At 36.3% G+C, this 18,823-nt stretch overlaps 3 protein-coding genes across 5 annotated transcripts in view; 1 reads left to right on the plus strand and 2 right to left on the minus strand.

The window, feature by feature from the left end:
- Nucleotides 1-6,151, minus strand: part of usp13 (ubiquitin specific peptidase 13) — a 49,868-nt gene extending 43,717 nt beyond the window's left edge. The window contains exons 1-2 of one of the 3 annotated variants that reach the window (XM_038272251.1): nt 5,834-6,151; nt 3,116-3,241 (exon numbers count right to left, since the gene is read on the minus strand). In XM_038272251.1, coding sequence (XP_038128179.1) covers nt 3,116-3,241; nt 5,834-5,944 — 237 coding nt within the window. In that variant the 5' untranslated portion in view covers nt 5,945-6,151. The remainder of the gene's footprint in view (nt 1-3,115; nt 3,242-5,833) is intronic. The other 2 variants (XM_038272250.1, XM_038272249.1) reach the window with 2 other exon arrangements.
- Nucleotides 6,152-9,552: 3,401 nt separating this feature from the next.
- Nucleotides 9,553-12,987, minus strand: ndufb5 (NADH:ubiquinone oxidoreductase subunit B5). The gene is made up of 6 exons (XM_038272261.1): nt 12,829-12,987; nt 11,361-11,443; nt 10,874-10,940; nt 10,669-10,730; nt 10,127-10,233; nt 9,553-9,766 (listed from the first exon to the last, which is right to left on the minus strand). Exons 1-6 carry the CDS (start codon nt 12,944-12,946, stop codon nt 9,646-9,648), a joined length of 558 nt encoding a protein of 185 aa, XP_038128189.1. The 5' UTR covers nt 12,947-12,987; the 3' UTR covers nt 9,553-9,645.
- Nucleotides 12,988-13,159: 172 nt separating this feature from the next.
- mrpl47 (mitochondrial ribosomal protein L47) lies at nt 13,160-18,803 on the plus strand. The gene is made up of 7 exons (XM_038272260.1): nt 13,160-13,304; nt 14,342-14,490; nt 16,084-16,144; nt 16,867-16,963; nt 17,063-17,193; nt 18,415-18,510; nt 18,600-18,803. The coding sequence occupies exons 1-7, from the start codon at nt 13,171-13,173 to the stop codon at nt 18,709-18,711; spliced, it is 780 nt and encodes a 259-aa protein (XP_038128188.1). The 5' UTR covers nt 13,160-13,170; the 3' UTR covers nt 18,712-18,803.
- Nucleotides 18,804-18,823: the final 20 nt, after the last annotated feature.

An 18,823-nucleotide genomic window follows, 5' to 3' on the forward strand; every position in this document is an offset into this window, starting at 1 on the left:
GCCAGCGCGTTGGTCATTTTCTCGGCCTTGGTCTTGCTTACCCTGCCCTTGAAGCCAGTCAGCTGGTGTAGTGTGGGTTGTTTCTTCTTCCTCCCAGTCGGGCTAGCTTCCACGCTAGTATCTGCCAAGCTAGCTGCTACATGCTTTGCTTCAGGTGATATTTGAGGCTTGATACGCTGCGGTGATGGGCGAATTCCTTGTTGCATAATTTACATATGACCGCGCTCTTATCGACTCTTCCCTCCTGTATTTTAAAACAAAATTTCCCCTGCAAAGGACCAACTAAAATGTTTTCATCTGCTTCGTCTAATTCTTCCATGGTTGTCTCTCCTTCTAGTTAAAAGCAACTTTCTTCTCTGTTCTTCTTCTTCAGTTTCTGTCCGACGGTATTCTGGCCATAGTTCTAATGCTGCCCCCACAGGTGAAATAATTACTTGGGTGAAATCCCAAACGACTTCCAGGAGACTTTGGTGTGCGATTAAAATGCGTTAATTTTTTTAACGCGTTAATATTTGTATGATTAATTAATCGAAATTAACGCGTTAATGTCCCAGCCTTAAAAAAAACATCTATCAGGATCAGGTAAAAACAGAAAGCAAAATGCCATATTTTCCAGAAATCATTAATCTGGTAGCTCCTAGTCAGCAAAATCCACACAGTGCCACCAAGCAGCCTGTGCACCCAACTCAGCTAACTTCACATTGATCTGACCAGACAAAGTTGAGAAAGTAAGAATGTTTACACAAACAGGACCAAGAGGACTCCCACAAAAGAAAAACAGCGCAGACACAGGAGCCTGCAGAATGTGCAGCAGCTGTTTGTGGCCAGATCCAGGCATGGAAATAGCCTCTCTTTGCAAAGCAGAGCTGATCTGATAGCAATTAGATGCAGAGAGGAAAAACGCCATCAGCTAAAAAAATTAAGGACTTGTTTGAGTCCATGTGTGATCCTTATTACTTAAGAACAATTTAACTGCCAATTTTACACGGAAAAATGGATATCAGAAAAAAAGGTTCCATCTATTTTAAAATCTCTACAAACCTAAAAGATATAAAAAGATGCAGATCACTGTCCATCAAAAGGTCTTACATGCTCTGTTGATTTGTTCTTTAAACAAAAACTGTTTTGCACAATTTAAAAAATCCTTTTTATTACTTAAAACCTATTTACTAATAAAAGCAGAGTGAGTGATGAATATTATTTTAGTTGTTTTTCGAGTTTTTATTGAATAATTATATTTCATTTCTAGAACATAATGTCACCAAAAGCACCTGTAATCCATTATTTTAGTTCTTACTTTCTTATAGTTAGGTATTCATCCTCTTCTTTCAAAAGTTGTATTTTTCAGGAATTTAAATTGTTAAATAACAATCATTGTTCTTCATTAATGGTAAATTTCCTTTCAAGTTTTTGAAGATTGATGATAAGCAGTTTTTCCAAAGGTGATGTAATATTAATGGTTGTATGTATGGCTGGATAGGGCCAAAATTTATTTCTGGTTTAGATAAACCCTTTGGTTGGAATTTTCCTTTTTATCATGTTGGAAATCGAATCAGGAATAATGATTTAGTTCAATTTATTTTCTTTCAACCACACAACATTTGATGCTTCATTAAACATAAACAGAAGCAGGATGCTTATATAGCTACCTCTAAAATGAAAGGGTTCAGCAACTTACTATAAGTTTACTATGAGCAACGAAAGCACAACAGGGACAAAAATTATATTTACTTACCTTCATCTGAAAGTACATAATCATTTAGTCATAAGATATAATGTGACATCATTTTCTTCTTTAAAATTACTAGTCAACAGCATCTTTTCATTTCTACAGTAGCATTTTTCCACTGCTGAGCTGCAAGAGCAGTCAAACATTTCTGTTTTAAAATTTATACAGCCTCTGATAATTCATTCATTTTATTAATTATGAGATGTGTAGCTCATTTTTTGTAATAAAATTATAAATCTGACAACGGTTTGGAAAGTGGCCCTCCACTACAAATTAACTCATACGAATGATATCAGGTTATGGATATTTGAAACCAAGACATTATAACTAAGCATTTTTTTTGTTTGTTTCATGTAAAATAGCAACTTTTTTTTAAAATATTTTATCTTTATTTAGGCAATATGTCATCCAAGTGACCAAGCTACCAATTAAAACAGATAAAAACGTAGTGGCTAAAAAGTATTTTAATTTCAATATTATTTGTTTGAAGTTTTGTTTTTTACTCCAAAACCATAAAATTTTGTTTTTTTCCTATATCAACAGACATCATTGTTGTTAACATCTGCAATTTGTTTTTAAGAAAAATTTTATTAATTTAATAGTACAAAGCCTAATAATATAATAATAATAAAGAATTTTCCATACTTGTTAAAACATGAAAAAAAAGTATTTTTTTTCTTGTCCCAAGTTTTCTTTGTCTTCAGGAATTTTCTGTACAAGATGCTATTGTTTTACCGTTTGTCTTTGGAAATAAAGATAATCAGTTGCAATATATCTTGTTACTTTTGACTATCTAATTTTCTCTCAACTTGAAATAACATAAATGAAATCTTTTAATACAAAAAATTTAAAATAGAGACCAAATTTACACATTATTGTTTGTACTGTGGTTGCATTTGACTTTTCTATTGTGTCTTTATTATTCAATCGTCTTTTATTAACGGAATTGAATTCCTTATTGTTCTTACTACTCATAGTTGTTTTGGTTTTTTTTTTTATTTACAAATAAAAGGATGTTTCTTTTTTTTGTGTCATTATTCTCCTTTCTATCTCTTCTTTCTTTCATCTTTTCTCTTTTTTTTCTTTTTTCCTTTTCTTCTTCTGTTTTTCTGCTCTATTTACATTGCAGTGTCCATATAAACTGTAAAACTCCCTGCATAATTATAATAAAGCAATTTATATGCATTAAACAAGTGTAGCAGTATGGCAATTGCCATACTGCTACACTTGTGAAAGTAAAATCTGTTGGGCTCTTTTTGGCATCAAGACAATTATTCTTATTGCCACATTGCCAGACAGGACACTGTAAAAAAATAAAAAAAAAAAAATAAAAAAATAAAATAAAAGCATGTTTCTAAAACCTCTGTGGGAGGGGACAGAACATACCTCTTTAACGTGTCGTTTGAGGTGCATGTAAACACTCTGTCCTGTTTTGCGATAATGTCTCTCCACATGTTCCCGTCCGAAGCCCAGGAATGTGTTCATACACACATACAGGCCTCCGTCGGACTCCTGCAGACAAAAGGAAACGGTGACATTAGCTGCACAGAAGAAAAAAAATAGAACAAGATGACAACTTATGCATGATCTTTAGCTACACCTTGTTGTTTTAATATTTATCAACATAAAGGGTTACCCTGATAATATTTTTTTTTTCTTTGTTAGTTGAAAAGCAAACAAACTATTTATCTTCCAGACCTTTCTGCATTTAACCCATCCCCTTGGAGGGCAGTGGGCTGCCACTGTGTGGTGTCCGGGGAGCAGTGTGGGGTTAAGGGTTTTCCTTAGAGGCCCAGAATGTAGCCTGTGGGGATTAAACCAGGTACTTGCAACCTTCTCAGAGCACAAATGCACTGCTCTAACCACTAGGCCAACACTCCCCAACTTTGTTCAAAAAACATAAAACAAAAAGATTTTTCTGCTCTGTTTGAATATTTTAATTCTTGCCACACATAAAGCTTTAATGCTTTGAGGTAATGCATGATCTGCTTTACTAAAATAAGATGTTCAAACATGATGTCACTATTATTATTTTTTGACTGATTGGTATAAATTAATGACAAACAAAATGTGGTTTAGTTTTAAACACTTTTTTAAAAAAGCAACAAAAAAACATCCTCTTGCACCTCACATACTAAGCACCAGAGACAAAAACACATTAAAAAAATGTTTATCCAAAAAGAAACCTCAAATCTGCAATCAGTATACGCTGCATAAACCCCAGTGTTAAACCTTTAAGTAGTTCAGAGTGACATTTGAGCTTCAACAGCACAAGGATAAAAATAAACCAGTCCTCCGGCCAGCATGATGAACTCCAGACAGCTGAGTCACCTTTAAAAACGGTTTTCAGTCCACATAGGATTGGAAGGAAAGTTTTGAGCACAGGAGACCCTTCATCCACGTTAAACAAAAACAGCATGAAACTTTTTCATTAGTTCAAAATTGTTGCTTATTTAAAAGCTGGCTTACAGAACGTTAATTGTTTTGAGTATGTGTCCAATAAGAATAATATTGCAAAAAGTAAAAATTAACATGATGTAAAATTAACATGTTGACCCCACATAATCAGAGGCGTAGCCAGAACATTTTTGTAATGGATAGGCACCAGAATCTCAGGGTCAATCTACACTCTTCCAACAGGAAAATTAATGATCAAAACATCCATATTTTCTAAATAAAGACAAAATATACTTTCTTACAGCCTTTGCTAAAAAAATAAATGCATATATTTAAACATCCATGCTTTCTAGATAAGTGGTATAGTGGATGCAATTCTTTCAGGTTCGAGTTCTGGGGCGGACATCTTCTCCTTTGTCATTACTTACCAACTTTTATCAAAATTGATATTTACAAGTACTAATATCTACATAAATTGATTATTTAAGCCATTTTTATTAGAATTGTTATTAATAGTTATAGCTATGATTCCACTAAAGACTCCTAGATGAATGCAGACACATCATTTTCTCTTTAACCCATAAAACACAAAAATCTAGTTCTGAAAAGAGCAGGAATTCTGTACTTATCATCTTTAATGTTATTATATTGATGTACATAATTAACCACAGTGTTTTTGCTATCAAATAATTATGAATATATGAAAAAAAAAAAAATAGGAAGTAATATATGAAAAATTTTAATGTTTTGAATATTCCACTTGAATAATAGGGGGGAAAGTGGTAGGGGTGGCCAATGATTGGCTAAAGGCCCATTCATACCTCACGTAAAAGACGGATACGGATACGTGTGGAGTGTTTCATACGTTCTAACCGTCGATTTCGCCCGTACTTTGACACGAAAATTGGGAGCTTACGCTTACGGACGAAACGGATCAATACGGAGCAATACTACCGGAAACGGTGGGGGCGCTATTGAGTTTTTAGTACAAAATGTCAACAAAATCACAAAGAAGGTTAGAATGCAACAGAATCAGGTCTTGGACCATCGCCATGTTTTGATCAATGACGAATCATTGGCGCCCAGCACTGCCACCAAGAGGAAATACGGGTTATTGCGCACCTCAACGGACGGAGGTATGAAGGAGTCAACGGATAGAACGTACGGACAGAAATACGGACGTGCAGGCCAAACGTGAGGTATGTATAGGCCTTAAGGCTGGCCATGGCCACCCCTGGTCCCCCATCTAGCTCCGCCCCTGCACTTAATTGCTGTTAGATATAAAAGTAAACAAACATGTACTTCAGTATAAAATGAGAGCAATTTGAAAAAATATATATAATAATTTACAAAAGAGAGGTTTTATAAAACTAAGCAGCCCACCACACTTAACAGCCTGTGTTTAGGCATTAAGTGTAAAAATCTTTTGGAATATTTCTGGAAGTTAAATTAAGTTTAGGACACAATATCAATAAAAAAGGCAATGAAGGCCTTTTGGAGTTGCTCTGTAAGGGAAAACAAATAGAAGAAAAAACCCTCCACCCTTCCTTGGAGATGTAAACACTATCTATGTCCCTTCAGATCCACGAACGTTAAACGTTAAATCACAGCAAATAGCCGTGTGCTGCTCAGTCTTGGACGCACCTTTCCTCCCAGAACATGCGCCTCCTGCCCGCTGAGCAGCCTGCATGTGTGGGTGTCACTTACTGGGGAGTCGAAGGAGAAGGCGCACTCGCTCTTGTAGACCCTGTCTCCTGTTTTGGGGACTCTGATGGTGGGCATGAAGGGGACCAGCAACTCTCCCAGGTCTGCAGCCATCTTCGCATTCCTGCCTCTCCCAGCAGAGTGCTGCGGAGCCTCCGGAGCAGCGCTGTTAGAGCGGAGGATGCTATTTTTAAAGCTCCTTTGACTCTACATTCCTCCGGCTAGGCCAGGGGGATGTGACGCTGGAAAACGTAAAAAATAAAATGACAGAGGGGGCGGAGGTTGGCCTCAGAGGTGAGGGCACGGAGGGTGAAGCGCTGATCTTTTGTTGATCTTTTTTTATTTATTTATTTTTTCTAACTGAAGAATGGACCTGCGCAGAAATTACAGCGCTGCTGTGGACTGCGGTGACGCGCTTCCATTTACCGACAGGACCACTCCCACCTCTGAGGAGGACGGAAGAGGATTAGGGCCACTGAAAAATTAAAAAGTTAAATGATTTTTATATTTTATTTCAGTATAATATGAAAAAAAGTCGGAATTCCGACTTTTTCTTTCAGAATTCTAAATTTTTTTCTCAGAATTCTCACTTAAATCTCAGAATTCTCACTTAAATCTCAGAAATCTGACAGCTAACAAACATGTTAGCATCAAGCCGTAGCCATGTCTGTTTTAAGGACTAAACTAGCTCTCTTGTTTTAATCACCTTCTGCTCTTCCATTAATTAAATAGCATGTAAAAAGTCACCTTTCATCATTTTCCACCAATGTGTTACTGGCCCTCTCAAAAACCCTCATCTTCGTCAGTGAAGCTGAGTGATCCCACATCTCTTCCTTCATGGTGCCCATCTACATTAAGATACAAATTTTTTTAGATTAAAGTCAGAATTCTGAGATTTAAGTCAGAATTCTGAGATTAAGTCAGAATTCTGACATTTTTCTCATATTATCCTGAAATAAATTTTAAAAATCAGTGCACTTTTTTTTTTATTTCAGTGAATCTAATCCTCTTCCGTAGAGGAGGACCCAACATTTCAAACACGGCATCGCTGTATTATAACTTACATTTCAATGTTTTTGCATCTTAAGCACTATTTCTGATAAACTGACTATAGAAAATTTTACGTTTACAAATAAAAAAATATTAAAATTGAAGAAAAAAAATCCTCATTCATTTCAGCTAAAAAATGTATATGCTTCAATTATTTAACTTAGATTAAATAATAGTAGGGCAATGAAATAATATTATAGTAAATCTATGGCTGAGCACTGGCGGTTCCAGAAAATGTGCATAGGGGTGGCCAAAAAATTATATAGGCACCAAAACCAGTTCACGGTCAATCTATGATGATCACAATGAGCCAACATTTATATTTTGAAACTAAATTACTGAAGACAGACCCTCACTAATAAAGTTATGCACATTTATCCTGAATGTGGAGATAATGAAGGAGATTATCGTTGACTTCAGGAAGAACCAGCCTTACCACGCTCCATTGCTCATCAACAGCTCAGCTGTAGAGGAGGTCAGCAGCACCAAATTCCTGGGGGTGCACATCACAGAAAACCTCACCTCACTGGTCAAAAGAGCATAAAAGGGCTTGTATTTCCTGCAGAGGATGAGCCACCTGCCCCCACCCATCCTCACAACCTTCTACAGAAGAACCATAGAGCGCATTTTGACCGGCCTCAATGTGTGGTGTGGAGGCTGCAGTGCCTCAGACTAGAAGAAGGTGAAAAGAGTAAGAACTGCAGTGAAGATCATCTGGGCTCCTCTTCTTTCCATATAAGACATTTCATCCCAGTGCTGTGAGCCCGTAACATTATCAATGACCCCCTCAGGCCCCCACCATGCACTGTTCTCCCTGCTGCCCTCTGGGAACAGGCTTCGAAGCATCCGATGCAGGACCAGCAGATTCCGAAACAGCTTCTTCCCCACCGCCATCAGACTGCTGAACTGTTGAAAAAACTCTAAATCATGTCACAGACTCTGCAACAAACTGACAATACTGAACGAAAACAACTCATAATTGCATCATATATATATATATTTAATGCTCTGAACTTTCATATCAATATGTTTTTTTTGTACCATGTCTTTTTTTTTCTCCCACACTGTTTACATTTGATTACTGCTGCACCTTAAGAAGTGGAAATTTCATGAAAGCTGTACAAAATGAAATATCGTTTTTTTATACTCTCCGTGTGTACAAAGTGACAATGAAAGTCTTAGTCATTTAAACATTGATGCTATTTAAAATTGTATGGTTCTACATAAAATATGGATTAAATTGGTTGAGCAGTTGTTGTTTATCATTAAAGAACAACATAGAAGACTCCTAGATGACTGCAGAGAAAAACTCTCCCCAATAAAATCTAAAAAGAAAAAATGGTTAAAAAATAAGCATCTGGAAAACTGCTCTGGCCTGTCTGGTACTGGACTGGAATGTTTTAAATTCTACCTGAAGGATATTTCATTTTATGTGTCAGTTGGGAACTTTAAATCAGAGACAAGAAACATCACATGTGGGGTTCCTCAAGGTTCCATTCTGGGGCCTCTCCTATTCAACATCTACATGCTTCCTTTAGTTCAGATTATAGCAAACAACCAGATCAGTTACTATGCAGATAACACACAGCTTTACATGAAAATGTCACCAGGTGACTATAAACCCATCAAGGAGTTGGCAAGATGCATAAAACAGCAATACATGGATTTGACATAATTTTATCCCAGTGAATAAAAACAAAACCAGAGTAATAATCTTCAGACCGAAGGAGGAGAGGACCAGAGTTAGCTCACAGTGAACTCAGAACCTCAGGATTCCAAGCTCTATGCACCAAGGCAACACCTCTCATACACCTTTTTCTTCCTTTGGCACATTCTTCTTCTTGACTATTTGAGCTGATGTAACAAGTAAATGTATCCACTATGAGATCAATAAAGTCAATCAAGCTACTACAGCAACAAACCACTGATTATGGCTGAAATCTTGGTGTCATGATGGACTCAGTCCGGAACCTTCAGAGGTACATAAAGACAGTTACTAAGTCAGGCTTTTACTGTCCAAGCAGGATCTAGAAAATGAATTTATCTTTAGTAGAATTGATTCCTGCATGTGTCTTCATAGGTTTGCATACAAAAAAAAAAAAAAAAAAAAAAAAACACACACAGCTGCAGCTGCCTGTGTTCTCACTAGAACTAAGTAGAGCACATCAGCTATTTTCTGAAGTCCTTTATAAACAAAAAGCTTTAAGGATCTCAGACTGGGTATTTTTTTTAAACCAACTCTGTTCACGAAATATCAGGCTCGGATCAATCTTGTATCAAGATCTAATCTAGAGATGCTCAAATGCAGCCTAAACATTTTTCACCTTTTTAAGTTAAAACATAATGATCCAATGTGTATAGTTGTATTGGCAGTACCATAACAAGAATCCAGGAGTTAGAAACGGTCCAACATTCTTCAAAACGAAGAGTAATGCCATCTAGTGGACAAAAGGAATAACATAACTTTTAACAGCAAAAAGTCTAAAATAAAGTCATTAATAGGAATTCATTATTTGTGTGATCTATGGCTTTCATTAAACATTTGTCTTTGGAAAGAGATGTTGATTTTTTCAAGGCTTGGAAAATAATGTCATACCTCCTAGAAGTAAAGGATAAGTTACCTCATGGATGGGACACTTGTAAATATCAGCAGAGTCAAGCCAAAAACTGGATATCAGACCACATAAAGATACTTTATTAAAGCAACAAGGGAAAAATTTACAAACAGTTGGACTGATGCCCATGATGCAGCTTTAACACCCTTCTTAATTGTCAGGTGAGGATTTGGGGCTGTTGTCAATTAGCTCCTTGTCCAGAGTTGGCACCTGGAACCAGGGGCCGTCTCCGGTCTGTCTCATCTGCCGACGCACCTCCAGCTGTGTCAGTCTGTTTAGGGATTAGAAAACACATCAGAAAAATATCTTAACGTCATAACATGATTTCAGTGATGGCGCAGCCTGAAATAATCTACAGGACAATCAACCTGTCTCTTTTGGTTGCCTGCAGCATTTTATACCCAGGGAGACGGGGCTATGTTATTGGTGGGACTTCTGCCCCTACAAACAGTTTAAGTTTTAGCCCTGAGAATCTATTTAAATCCAAGAAATATATTATTTGTTTTTCATTTTAGCATCTGAAATTCAGGCATGTTAATGTGCTTTTTGCAAAAAAGGAATCATAAAGACATTTCGATTTCATTAAGATTTCATCCGGTCTTAGTTTTGTGACAGAAAAACTAGTATTTACCTCATGTCTGCTTTTTCCTTTTCCATTTGGATAGCAGCCATCACCTTTTCATAGTCTTTCACTGGGGAATCATAAATGTTCCGAACAATCCATCTGGTGATGGGGTGCTGAAACAAAAACAACCAAATATTAACAATGAAGCACCTTCGGAAAAAGAGCAATACATTTCCTTTTTTATCAGTTCTTCTTATTTCTTTTTATAGAACAGTGTATGTTTCAATACTCCTTAAACAAAGAAATTAAAACTCCTGTAACCACAGTCAAATTGTTTTCATTTGTAAAAAAATATATATACAAAAATATATTTCATAGGCTACAAAAGATAAACAAAAGTCTCATGTCTTTTCATAAGTGCAATAATAAATAAAAGAGAGCACAGCTGTAAATAAATAAAATAAATAAACATTAAAAGAACAATAAGGAAACAAACAAAGCTTTTTCTGTGTTTCTTTAGTGCTATGGTTTCTTAATCTAAATATTACCAGACCAGAACCAAACTATTCCCAAAACAGTGGTTAAAGCCAACAGGAACAGGAACACACCTTGTAGTACTCCCAATACTCAGGTTCATAGCCTTCAGGAATTTCAGCAAGCTCTGCCTCACCTACAAAATAAAAAAATATGTACAACTTATGATCACTGCTACATAATGGACTTGTTTTTTTTCCTTTAAATATTTATTGGAAAGACTAAATGGGTACATAGACGTACAAGACTCTAAACTCTTCTGAAAACAAATGTACTTACCAATAAAGACATTCACCGCTGTTACAAATACAGCAACTGGAATACCAGTCAGCAGGATATAATATTGCTGCAAAAATAATAGAAGGAAGAAAATGGAAGGGTGAAAACCTAACAGTTTTCTCTCGGTCACATCCTCAAGCAAAGATGAAATCAAGACCCCATTCAACAACAACCAGTCCTTTTCAATACATCTATCCACTGTCATATAAGTGTAGCTACAAAGTGCTTTTCTTAAGATGTCAATTGTCTTCTGAAAAATTTCCAGGATTCTCAAAAAACATTTAAAAAATCTGTTGTATATTTTGCCAGGATGTGATAGACTAGCAAAGATCAATGCATAAAAACTGCATTAAAAAAAAAGGTAATCATACTATTTGTAATTAACAATAATTATGTCCAAGAAGGTAGGCTTTTTGATTTACATTTAGTAGTTAAGTTCAGTCTAGAACCTTTTTATCCCACAAATAACCTATTCTACAATACTCACCAATAAGCGCAGGAATCTTCTGTCATAATAGTCAGAAGGTTTGACCACAAACATTTTCTTTCCATGACCCCAACGGATCGCCACTGAAAAAGAGCAATAGTTACTATCATGATCCTGTCTACGCCAATAACAATTGGTGCAATATTTACAATGGTGTTTCACAACAATAAACAGAGTTTTGTAAAATATTTATCTGTTTTAAATGTCAGCGTAAAGTTATTGACCAACATAAGCATGAAAAAGGTCAAGCAGATTCAACCTCTAAAATAAAAAATAAAAAATCTAATTTATTACATATGTACATTATAGAAATATTATTTACACTACACAGTCAAAATATACGGTTATGTCTTGCAATCTACTGTAATATATCACCTTAACAGATGTGTGTGTGTGTTCACACACATATCTTTTTTTAAATGCTTTTCTGTTGGAAATAGACATCAGGAAAAATATTAAGATTTAACATAAAAATATATAAATGAACACCTTGTGATATAAACGTAGCAAGACCCCCATTTGAAGATCACTTTTTTAAAATCATTCTTTTTCAGACAAAGTGAACGACAGGCAATATATACATAAATACTCCCACGCACTAATCTAAATAATGATTTGTTTGTTTTTCAAGAACACCCTTACATAATTCATATCTGTCCAAAAAAGCTTCGGAAAAGCCTTTTAAATCTTTACATTTGATTACACCTTTCCATTTCATCGCTACAGTTATTCCATAACTTAACTCCTTTAGTTGATAGACAGCGATCCTTTGCATTTGTTCTTTGCATCTTCAGCATAAATGCACCTCGCAGGTCTTATGTAGTTGCCCTCCCCCAAAACAACTCCTGGATACTTTGTGGTACTAGTTAATGGATAACCTTAAAGATAAATTATAAAATATTTAAATCAACTAAATCTCTTAATTTTTGTGCTTTCACTTTAATGTAGAGTTGGTCTGTTGGCTTTAATCAGCACTAGACTATTCTAATTGCTTTTCTCTGTATTTTTGTAAGTAATTCCCTATACTTCCACACAATAAGTTAAGCAGGGTAGTAAAAAAGAACAAGGAAAAGTGTTAAATGAGGCCAGACTTAAAAGATGTTTAGCTAATATGCGATTTCCAATTTAATTTGTCATCAACCATTACTCCCAGAAATTTAATTGAAGCAGCTTTCTATTTCTATGTTGCTTATCCTATAATAAATGTTCCCCTCTTTTGTGCTTAAATTTGATATCAGTTTATTCTCAACAAACCAGCTCTTGAACACTGTAAATTTTTCACACAGCAAAATATTGTATCATCAGCAAATAATAGCACCTACATATAAATACTGAATTGATAACAGAAGGCAAGTCTCCATTTAGCTTGTCTTAGCATGCTAACAAGACCTAGCGCAAGGTCATCGCAAAAAGGAGCCGATTTTAGGGTTCAAAGCTGGTCTATTTACAGCAGTGGAAATCGTCTCACCTTTATCACTCCGCGGGATGGAACGAGTGAGTAAATTCGCCGCATTGTTCCCAGCTTTCAGAGGACCAAACCTTGCTGCAAAGGCAGCAGCCGACCTGAGAAGGCTCATGCCCACCATTGCTGTTGTGGCGACAGCGCAACAAGCCGCGCTGTGATTGGCTCAAGAAGAAATAAAGTAATACAATAATTAGAACTGCTTCCCCTCTTATTCTTTATCATTTGTATTTGTATATTAGTTAACATAACACGTGTCTAATTATGATAGAAAAAATGTAAAAAAAAAAAAAGTCAATAAATAAAAATAATTTACACGAAATGCATGTTGGGTAATCGTAATTAAACATGGCGTCGTCCTCTTCGGTAGGACGCGTTTTGACTCTGTGCAAACAGTTTCAGAGCGTCTTCAGGATATCTCCAGCGATAAACGTTCAGCACCTCTCCATAAATCTGAAAATCTGCCAGCAAAATCTTCTAAGGTAGGCTAGTATAACCGTGCGGATGTATTATTATTATTATTTAAATAAGCAGACCAATCAAACCTTCAATCCGTCTGTAATGCACACTTATTTGCTCTTTCTGACAATGATGAGCTCAAACTAAACGTAAACCTCGACTGGATTTCCCTTTACTTCATATAAATTCTCGCAAGGATCACAAAGAATTGATAAATATGAGTTTCCAAGCCTTATTTCACATTTTATAAAAATAATATATGTCTCTTTAAAGTAAATTACAACATTATTAGATTAATTTACAAATAAAACTATACATTTCATCTTCAATTGATCTGGTAATATCAAACTGATTAACTTTGACATCCACCAATCAGGGTTTTCGTTCTGGTACAGATTTCCTGTTTTATCTGATTGGTTGACTCCACCTTTGGCCTTTCTGTTGGTTTTAATTATGGACCATGAAACAAGATTTGGTCAAATGCACTGCAGGTTTTTTCAAAGATGTGTTAAATTAAACAAAACATGAATTACTAAAAGATCCCCATTTATGCTTTAATGTGTAATCGATAACAGATTTTTACAAACACTATAATCATTGAAAGGCTGTACTATGAGTTATATTTACAGAGTGATGCTAACGTTTAATACATATTGAGAAAGATGAAAATTTACATTAAAACAATCTATTTCTCTTCATTTTTATGCTCAATAATACATATGATAATGTATCCCATCAAGAATCTATTAGTTAATGATAATCCAAACAAGGTCTGACTGGTTTTGTTAAACATACAGATGATGAAGCCCAACATTGTGAATGTTTTGGACTCAACTTTCCAGAATGTTAGTCTTGGAGTGCATAACATTTTTTTTTTAACTGCATTGAAATAGTAATAGCTGTGGTCAGGTTCTGACATTTCATTTGGTATTCAATAATGTAAATGTATTGAGATATAAAAAAAAAATCATAAAAAAGGATTACTCCATCTTGCCTGAATGTTCCAAAGGAGCGATCTGTATACCATTTAATCATATGTGCATCTTTTTTCCTCCTTCAGTGAAAGAATCTCCCTGATTGCCCCTCCCTGGATCTCTCCCATCAACTCTGTGGCTCAGCATCGAGCTCTGCACACGAGCGTCAGCAGAAGAGGCCTGGAAGAGTTCTTTGATAACCCTGAGAACTGGGGAGAGTCCACTGTGAAGTCAGGTGAAAAAATACATTTACTAGAACTTATGTAAAGGTACGGGGCCCAGGACATGGGAAAAGTATATAATGTGTACATGAAATACCTATTAATTCCTACAAAATACTAGTTCGTTTTCTGGAAAAACACATTTGTGTGCAGACTTGTTCTCCTGATGTACTGATTTGTGGCCACAGCATAAGCGATTGGTGCTCACAAAATTCAAAATCATAATCCTCCTACAGCGCACCTTCAGGAACAGAGGAACAAACCAATATGACAGACAAGTATAGGCTGATTAATTTTTATTTTAAGTGTTTGGTCAACTTTAAAGAGAATCTGATTTCTCATTAGTGAGGCATTTAAATAAAAATATTTACAGCCATGTATAAAAGATGACCAGATGCACCGATGTGTGTTGCTGTGCTGTAAAATAACACTGCTGCTCTCCAATAGGTGTTAGCCTTTAACACTTTACTTGTCTCATAGTAATATGCTCATCTAATAGGGAGTGCAGTTTGTAACATGGCACAGATATGATCTATATGTGGAGGAGAAAGAGAAGAGAAAGGACCGTCTCTTTTAGCGTGAACAGCTTCAAAATGATAGAAAAAAAAAAATACAATCACTTATCACCCTAAGATGACTTGGAGCCTCAAACCCACAAAGTGACTTCTAGATCATTAAAGTAACTAGAGCCGAGTTTCATCAAACCTCAAGTGGTCAGAGTTTATTTAGATCTGCAGCAGCGCTTTACACACACAGTGCCTGTTATGCTGCATCATTACGCATGAGCCAGCTATGGATTTTTTTTATCGCTTTGCCTCTGTTCTCTTACTTCTCTGTACTGTTACAGCTAGTAACCTTGTCTTCACGATTCAGGGCAGCAGTGATCTCTGGCTCTGAGGTGACCAGAGACCATTTATCCTCTGTATTACTTGGCTGCATATTTACACGTGGTGAAGGCCGACCGTGTAGGCAGATGCTGTTTTTTTTTGGGTCTGGACGATTCTGCCTTTAGCCCACCAGCGATATGCTCTAAGGGTGAAGCCTATAGGCCCACCTCTTAAAATTCTGGTTCTAACTGGTTTCTATTGCTGGGAAAAAAAGGGTGATTAGGAAGTGGATTCTCTAGTACCAATAGTTTGTGATGGGCCACTCAGGTGTTTGAGAAATAAAATGTAGTCAGTGCTGTGTTGCACCAAGGAAGAACGTAGAGGGGAAAATGCATGACTTTAGACTCTTTAGGCTTTTCAAAAGATGGACTTAGAAAATTTACAAAATGTTTTAACACAGCAAAAATGCTTATAATGGCCATATAAAGCGTCCATGAATTAGTATTTCATTGGAAAGAATAGATATTTCGGCCTCATGTTACATATTTTTTTCCCCCATGTCAGTTCCCGGGCTTGGCATGAAGGTGTTGTACTTCTATGTAATTTTTTTATAGGAGCAGTTTAAAATTACATAGAAGTAATTTTTTTTATAGGAACAGTTTAAAATTAAACTACCGGTACTTAAGTGATTCAGGATATATGAAAAATTACAGAATCAGGTGTCCTTCCTGATGCATAATCTCATCTTAAGGTTGTCTGTCACTGTTTAATTCATTACAGGAGCTCCATGGACAGCAAAACAGCTGAGAACAAAGAGCAATGAGGACTTACACAAACTCTGGTGAGCAATTGGAAGCCTCTGATACCCTTTGAAAGTATAATGCATTGTTTTGTGTTATTCTGATATATTTCTTAATACACTCTAGAGAAAGAAATCTAGGAAAAGTACAAACTTGTCTTGAAGAAAAAGTCCACAATATCCAGACTGAACTTTATTTGACCCTTGATTTACTTATTATACATTTTATATTATTACTTTGGTTTTATTTACTCTTGTTTTTACTTTAGTGAGAAACCTAGTCTTTTCTGGTAGCTTACTTTAAGTCTCATTAAAATGAAAAAGTCCTAACTACCACATATGGGCCAAAATCTCTTTTCCCAGATTAAAAGTGATAAAACATGTCTAAGCAGTCACTTCCAGTCAGTACTATTGCAGTGCAAAGTTAGCAAGATGTCCAAATACCTCCATAAAATGCTGCAGGCAGAGTACTCACTGATACCTCCATGAGAGGCTGGTTATCACAGACTTCCTAGGAAATTAAATGTTGGGTTTGAAATAATCGATCTGATAATTGCTTTAAAAATATGCGCCTATTTATCGTTTCTGAGACAGCTAAAGGCTCTGCCGAAAGTTTTTGGACTTTGGGAAGTCTGTAGAAGCTGGTTCAAATAAACATTAGAATAGCACACACCCATGATGTTTTTGCAATGAAAGCTTTATATAAATAAATATATAAAATAAAAAGTTATACATTGTGAAAGCAAACCTAAATTCTTTTTCAGGTATGTGCTGCTGAAGGAAAGGAACATGCTGCTAACACTGGAGCAGGAAGCAAAAAGACAGAGGGTCCAGATGCCGAGTCCTGAACGGCTGAGGAAGGTTGGTTCGCTTCCTGTTAGTTTGTAGCTCATGTCTGCAAATTATTGAATGATGCTGAAATCAAAACTCTGTCTAATGGGAATGTCCTTGTGCCCACAGGTGGAGCGGTCAATGATCAGGCTGGACACGGTGGTGAACGAAAGGGAGACGGCATTACGTCTGCTGCAGACGGGACAGGAGAAAGGCCGACCGGGAGCCTGGAGGAGGAACATGTTCGGATTTGAATACTGGTGAGAGATTGTTAGTTCATCTTGAAATTACTGTCTATTTTACCTGGCCCCCTCTCATCTCAGTTTCTTCTTTATTGATATCAGCATATTTTTAAAGCTACAATGTCAGATTGCAACGATAAAAATTAGATCACAGCCTCAAATCCATAAAATCTACATTACTATTGTCACAAGTAAATTGACAAGTATACAAACGAGGAGATGAGAAAGTATCATGAATTGAACGATAATTTAGTAAACGAGGCGGCAGGGATTAGCTTTTTTTTTTAAATTAAAATGGAATATGGAGACAATACAAATGAAGCAGGGAATGCTTCTAAAAGGTTTGTGAGTGGCTTTTAAAAGGCCCTAGAGGGACTGTTTCGTGTTTTACCACCCAATGTCTTCTCTTATCCCGCTCCGTCGCTCAGTTTGCCCGCAGATTCTGACCAACGTTAAAACAACCTCAGCTCTGATTTGCATGCTGTGGGAACACCAGCGCCAGGTTAACCTGCTAAATTGCATAAAACCATTGACTGCAAAGTACGAACGTCAGCACACCGCACCAGTCGCTTCTGATCTAAAAAGGAGAAACAACTCTTTTTACATTTGATAAACATGGAGCAGCACTGGTGAGAAAGATTGGGAGGGACAAAATAGCAAAACAAAGCACACTGACTACACCCTGGCTTCCTTGCATGTTTCTCTGTTGTTTACTTTCCTGATTTCTGTTGCACTGTTGACATCAATGCTTCACCAGACACGTAGCTGCAGCGAGGGGTTAGACCCAGCTTTTTTTGCCAGTGGGAAGGGAACCAAATGCTGATTGTTAGCGGGTCGAACTATGTTTGAAACACCAGCGTTAATTTTCAGTGGGAAACTATAGTGGGCCAGATCTGACCGGTCATAGAACTCGTTCTTCAGGTGATTCCTTACTGATTGCCTGCTTGCCATAGTCCCATTCGAACGTAATGGTGATCTCTATAGTGACTAGTTCGACAGCTGTTCTGTCATAGCGCCAGATGTCTGGCTCCACAAATACACACTCCTAATTATTAATAGCAATTTCTAAGACAATGCAAACAAAGATTGAGACTTTCAGCTCATAGGTGGTAATAAATAACATACATCAGTGTAAGTAATTATTATACACTTCGCTTTTAAATGTAGATCTAATCTGGATATTACTAGTCATATAAAAAACACATGACACTTGTAATATATGGTCCCGCTTTATACCAGGTATCGCTTCAAGGAGTATGCAATTCCGTGGTACATGAATAAAAGATATAAGCGCAAGAAATTCTACACACCCTACTTCGTCCAGCCTCACATAAGGTAAGATCATATGAACTGTTTGCTGAATTTGTTATTTGATATGTAAGAGGGATTTTACCAAAGCCTGTTTTTCTGTTTGTTTCTGACAGGTTGCGTATTGAGAAATTCCTTCGGGAAAAAGCCAGGAGAGCAGATTTAAAGAGGAAAAGCTTGGCCAAATTAAAGGAGAGGTTTCCTCAGATGAAGGTTCCATCTTCATGAAACTGCAAAACTTTTTTTTTCCCCCAGTGGAGTATGCTATAAAAGAGTGACCTGATTGAGTTCATGAAATTTTGTTAAACAAGATAAACTGCAACCTCAGACTTATAAAATA

The sequence above is a fragment of the Cyprinodon tularosa genome, unplaced genomic scaffold, assembly GCF_016077235.1.
Source record: "Cyprinodon tularosa strain WSP-4 unplaced genomic scaffold, ASM1607723v1 ctg82, whole genome shotgun sequence".
NCBI classification, from domain to species: Eukaryota; Metazoa; Chordata; class Actinopteri; order Cyprinodontiformes; family Cyprinodontidae; genus Cyprinodon; species Cyprinodon tularosa.

Excerpts from the sequence above, each read along its gene's own strand:
- ndufb5 (XM_038272261.1), bottom strand. The coding sequence starts at position 12,946 with ATGGTGGGCATGAGCCTTCTCAGGTCGGCTGCTGCCTTTGCAGCAAGG. Across the intron at positions 11,444-12,828 it reads CATCCCGCGGAGTGATAAAG|TGGCGATCCGTTGGGGTCAT; the intron begins GTGAGACGATTT and ends GCTCTTTTTCAG. Across the intron at positions 10,234-10,668 it reads AGTATTGGGAGTACTACAAG|CACCCCATCACCAGATGGAT; the intron begins GTGTGTTCCTGT and ends TTTTTGTTTCAG.
- mrpl47 (XM_038272260.1), top strand. The coding sequence starts at position 13,171 with ATGGCGTCGTCCTCTTCGGTAGGACGCGTTTTGACTCTGTGCAAACAG. Across the intron at positions 14,491-16,083 it reads AGAGTCCACTGTGAAGTCAG|GAGCTCCATGGACAGCAAAA; the intron begins GTGAAAAAATAC and ends AATTCATTACAG. Across the intron at positions 16,145-16,866 it reads GAGGACTTACACAAACTCTG|GTATGTGCTGCTGAAGGAAA; the intron begins GTGAGCAATTGG and ends ATTCTTTTTCAG.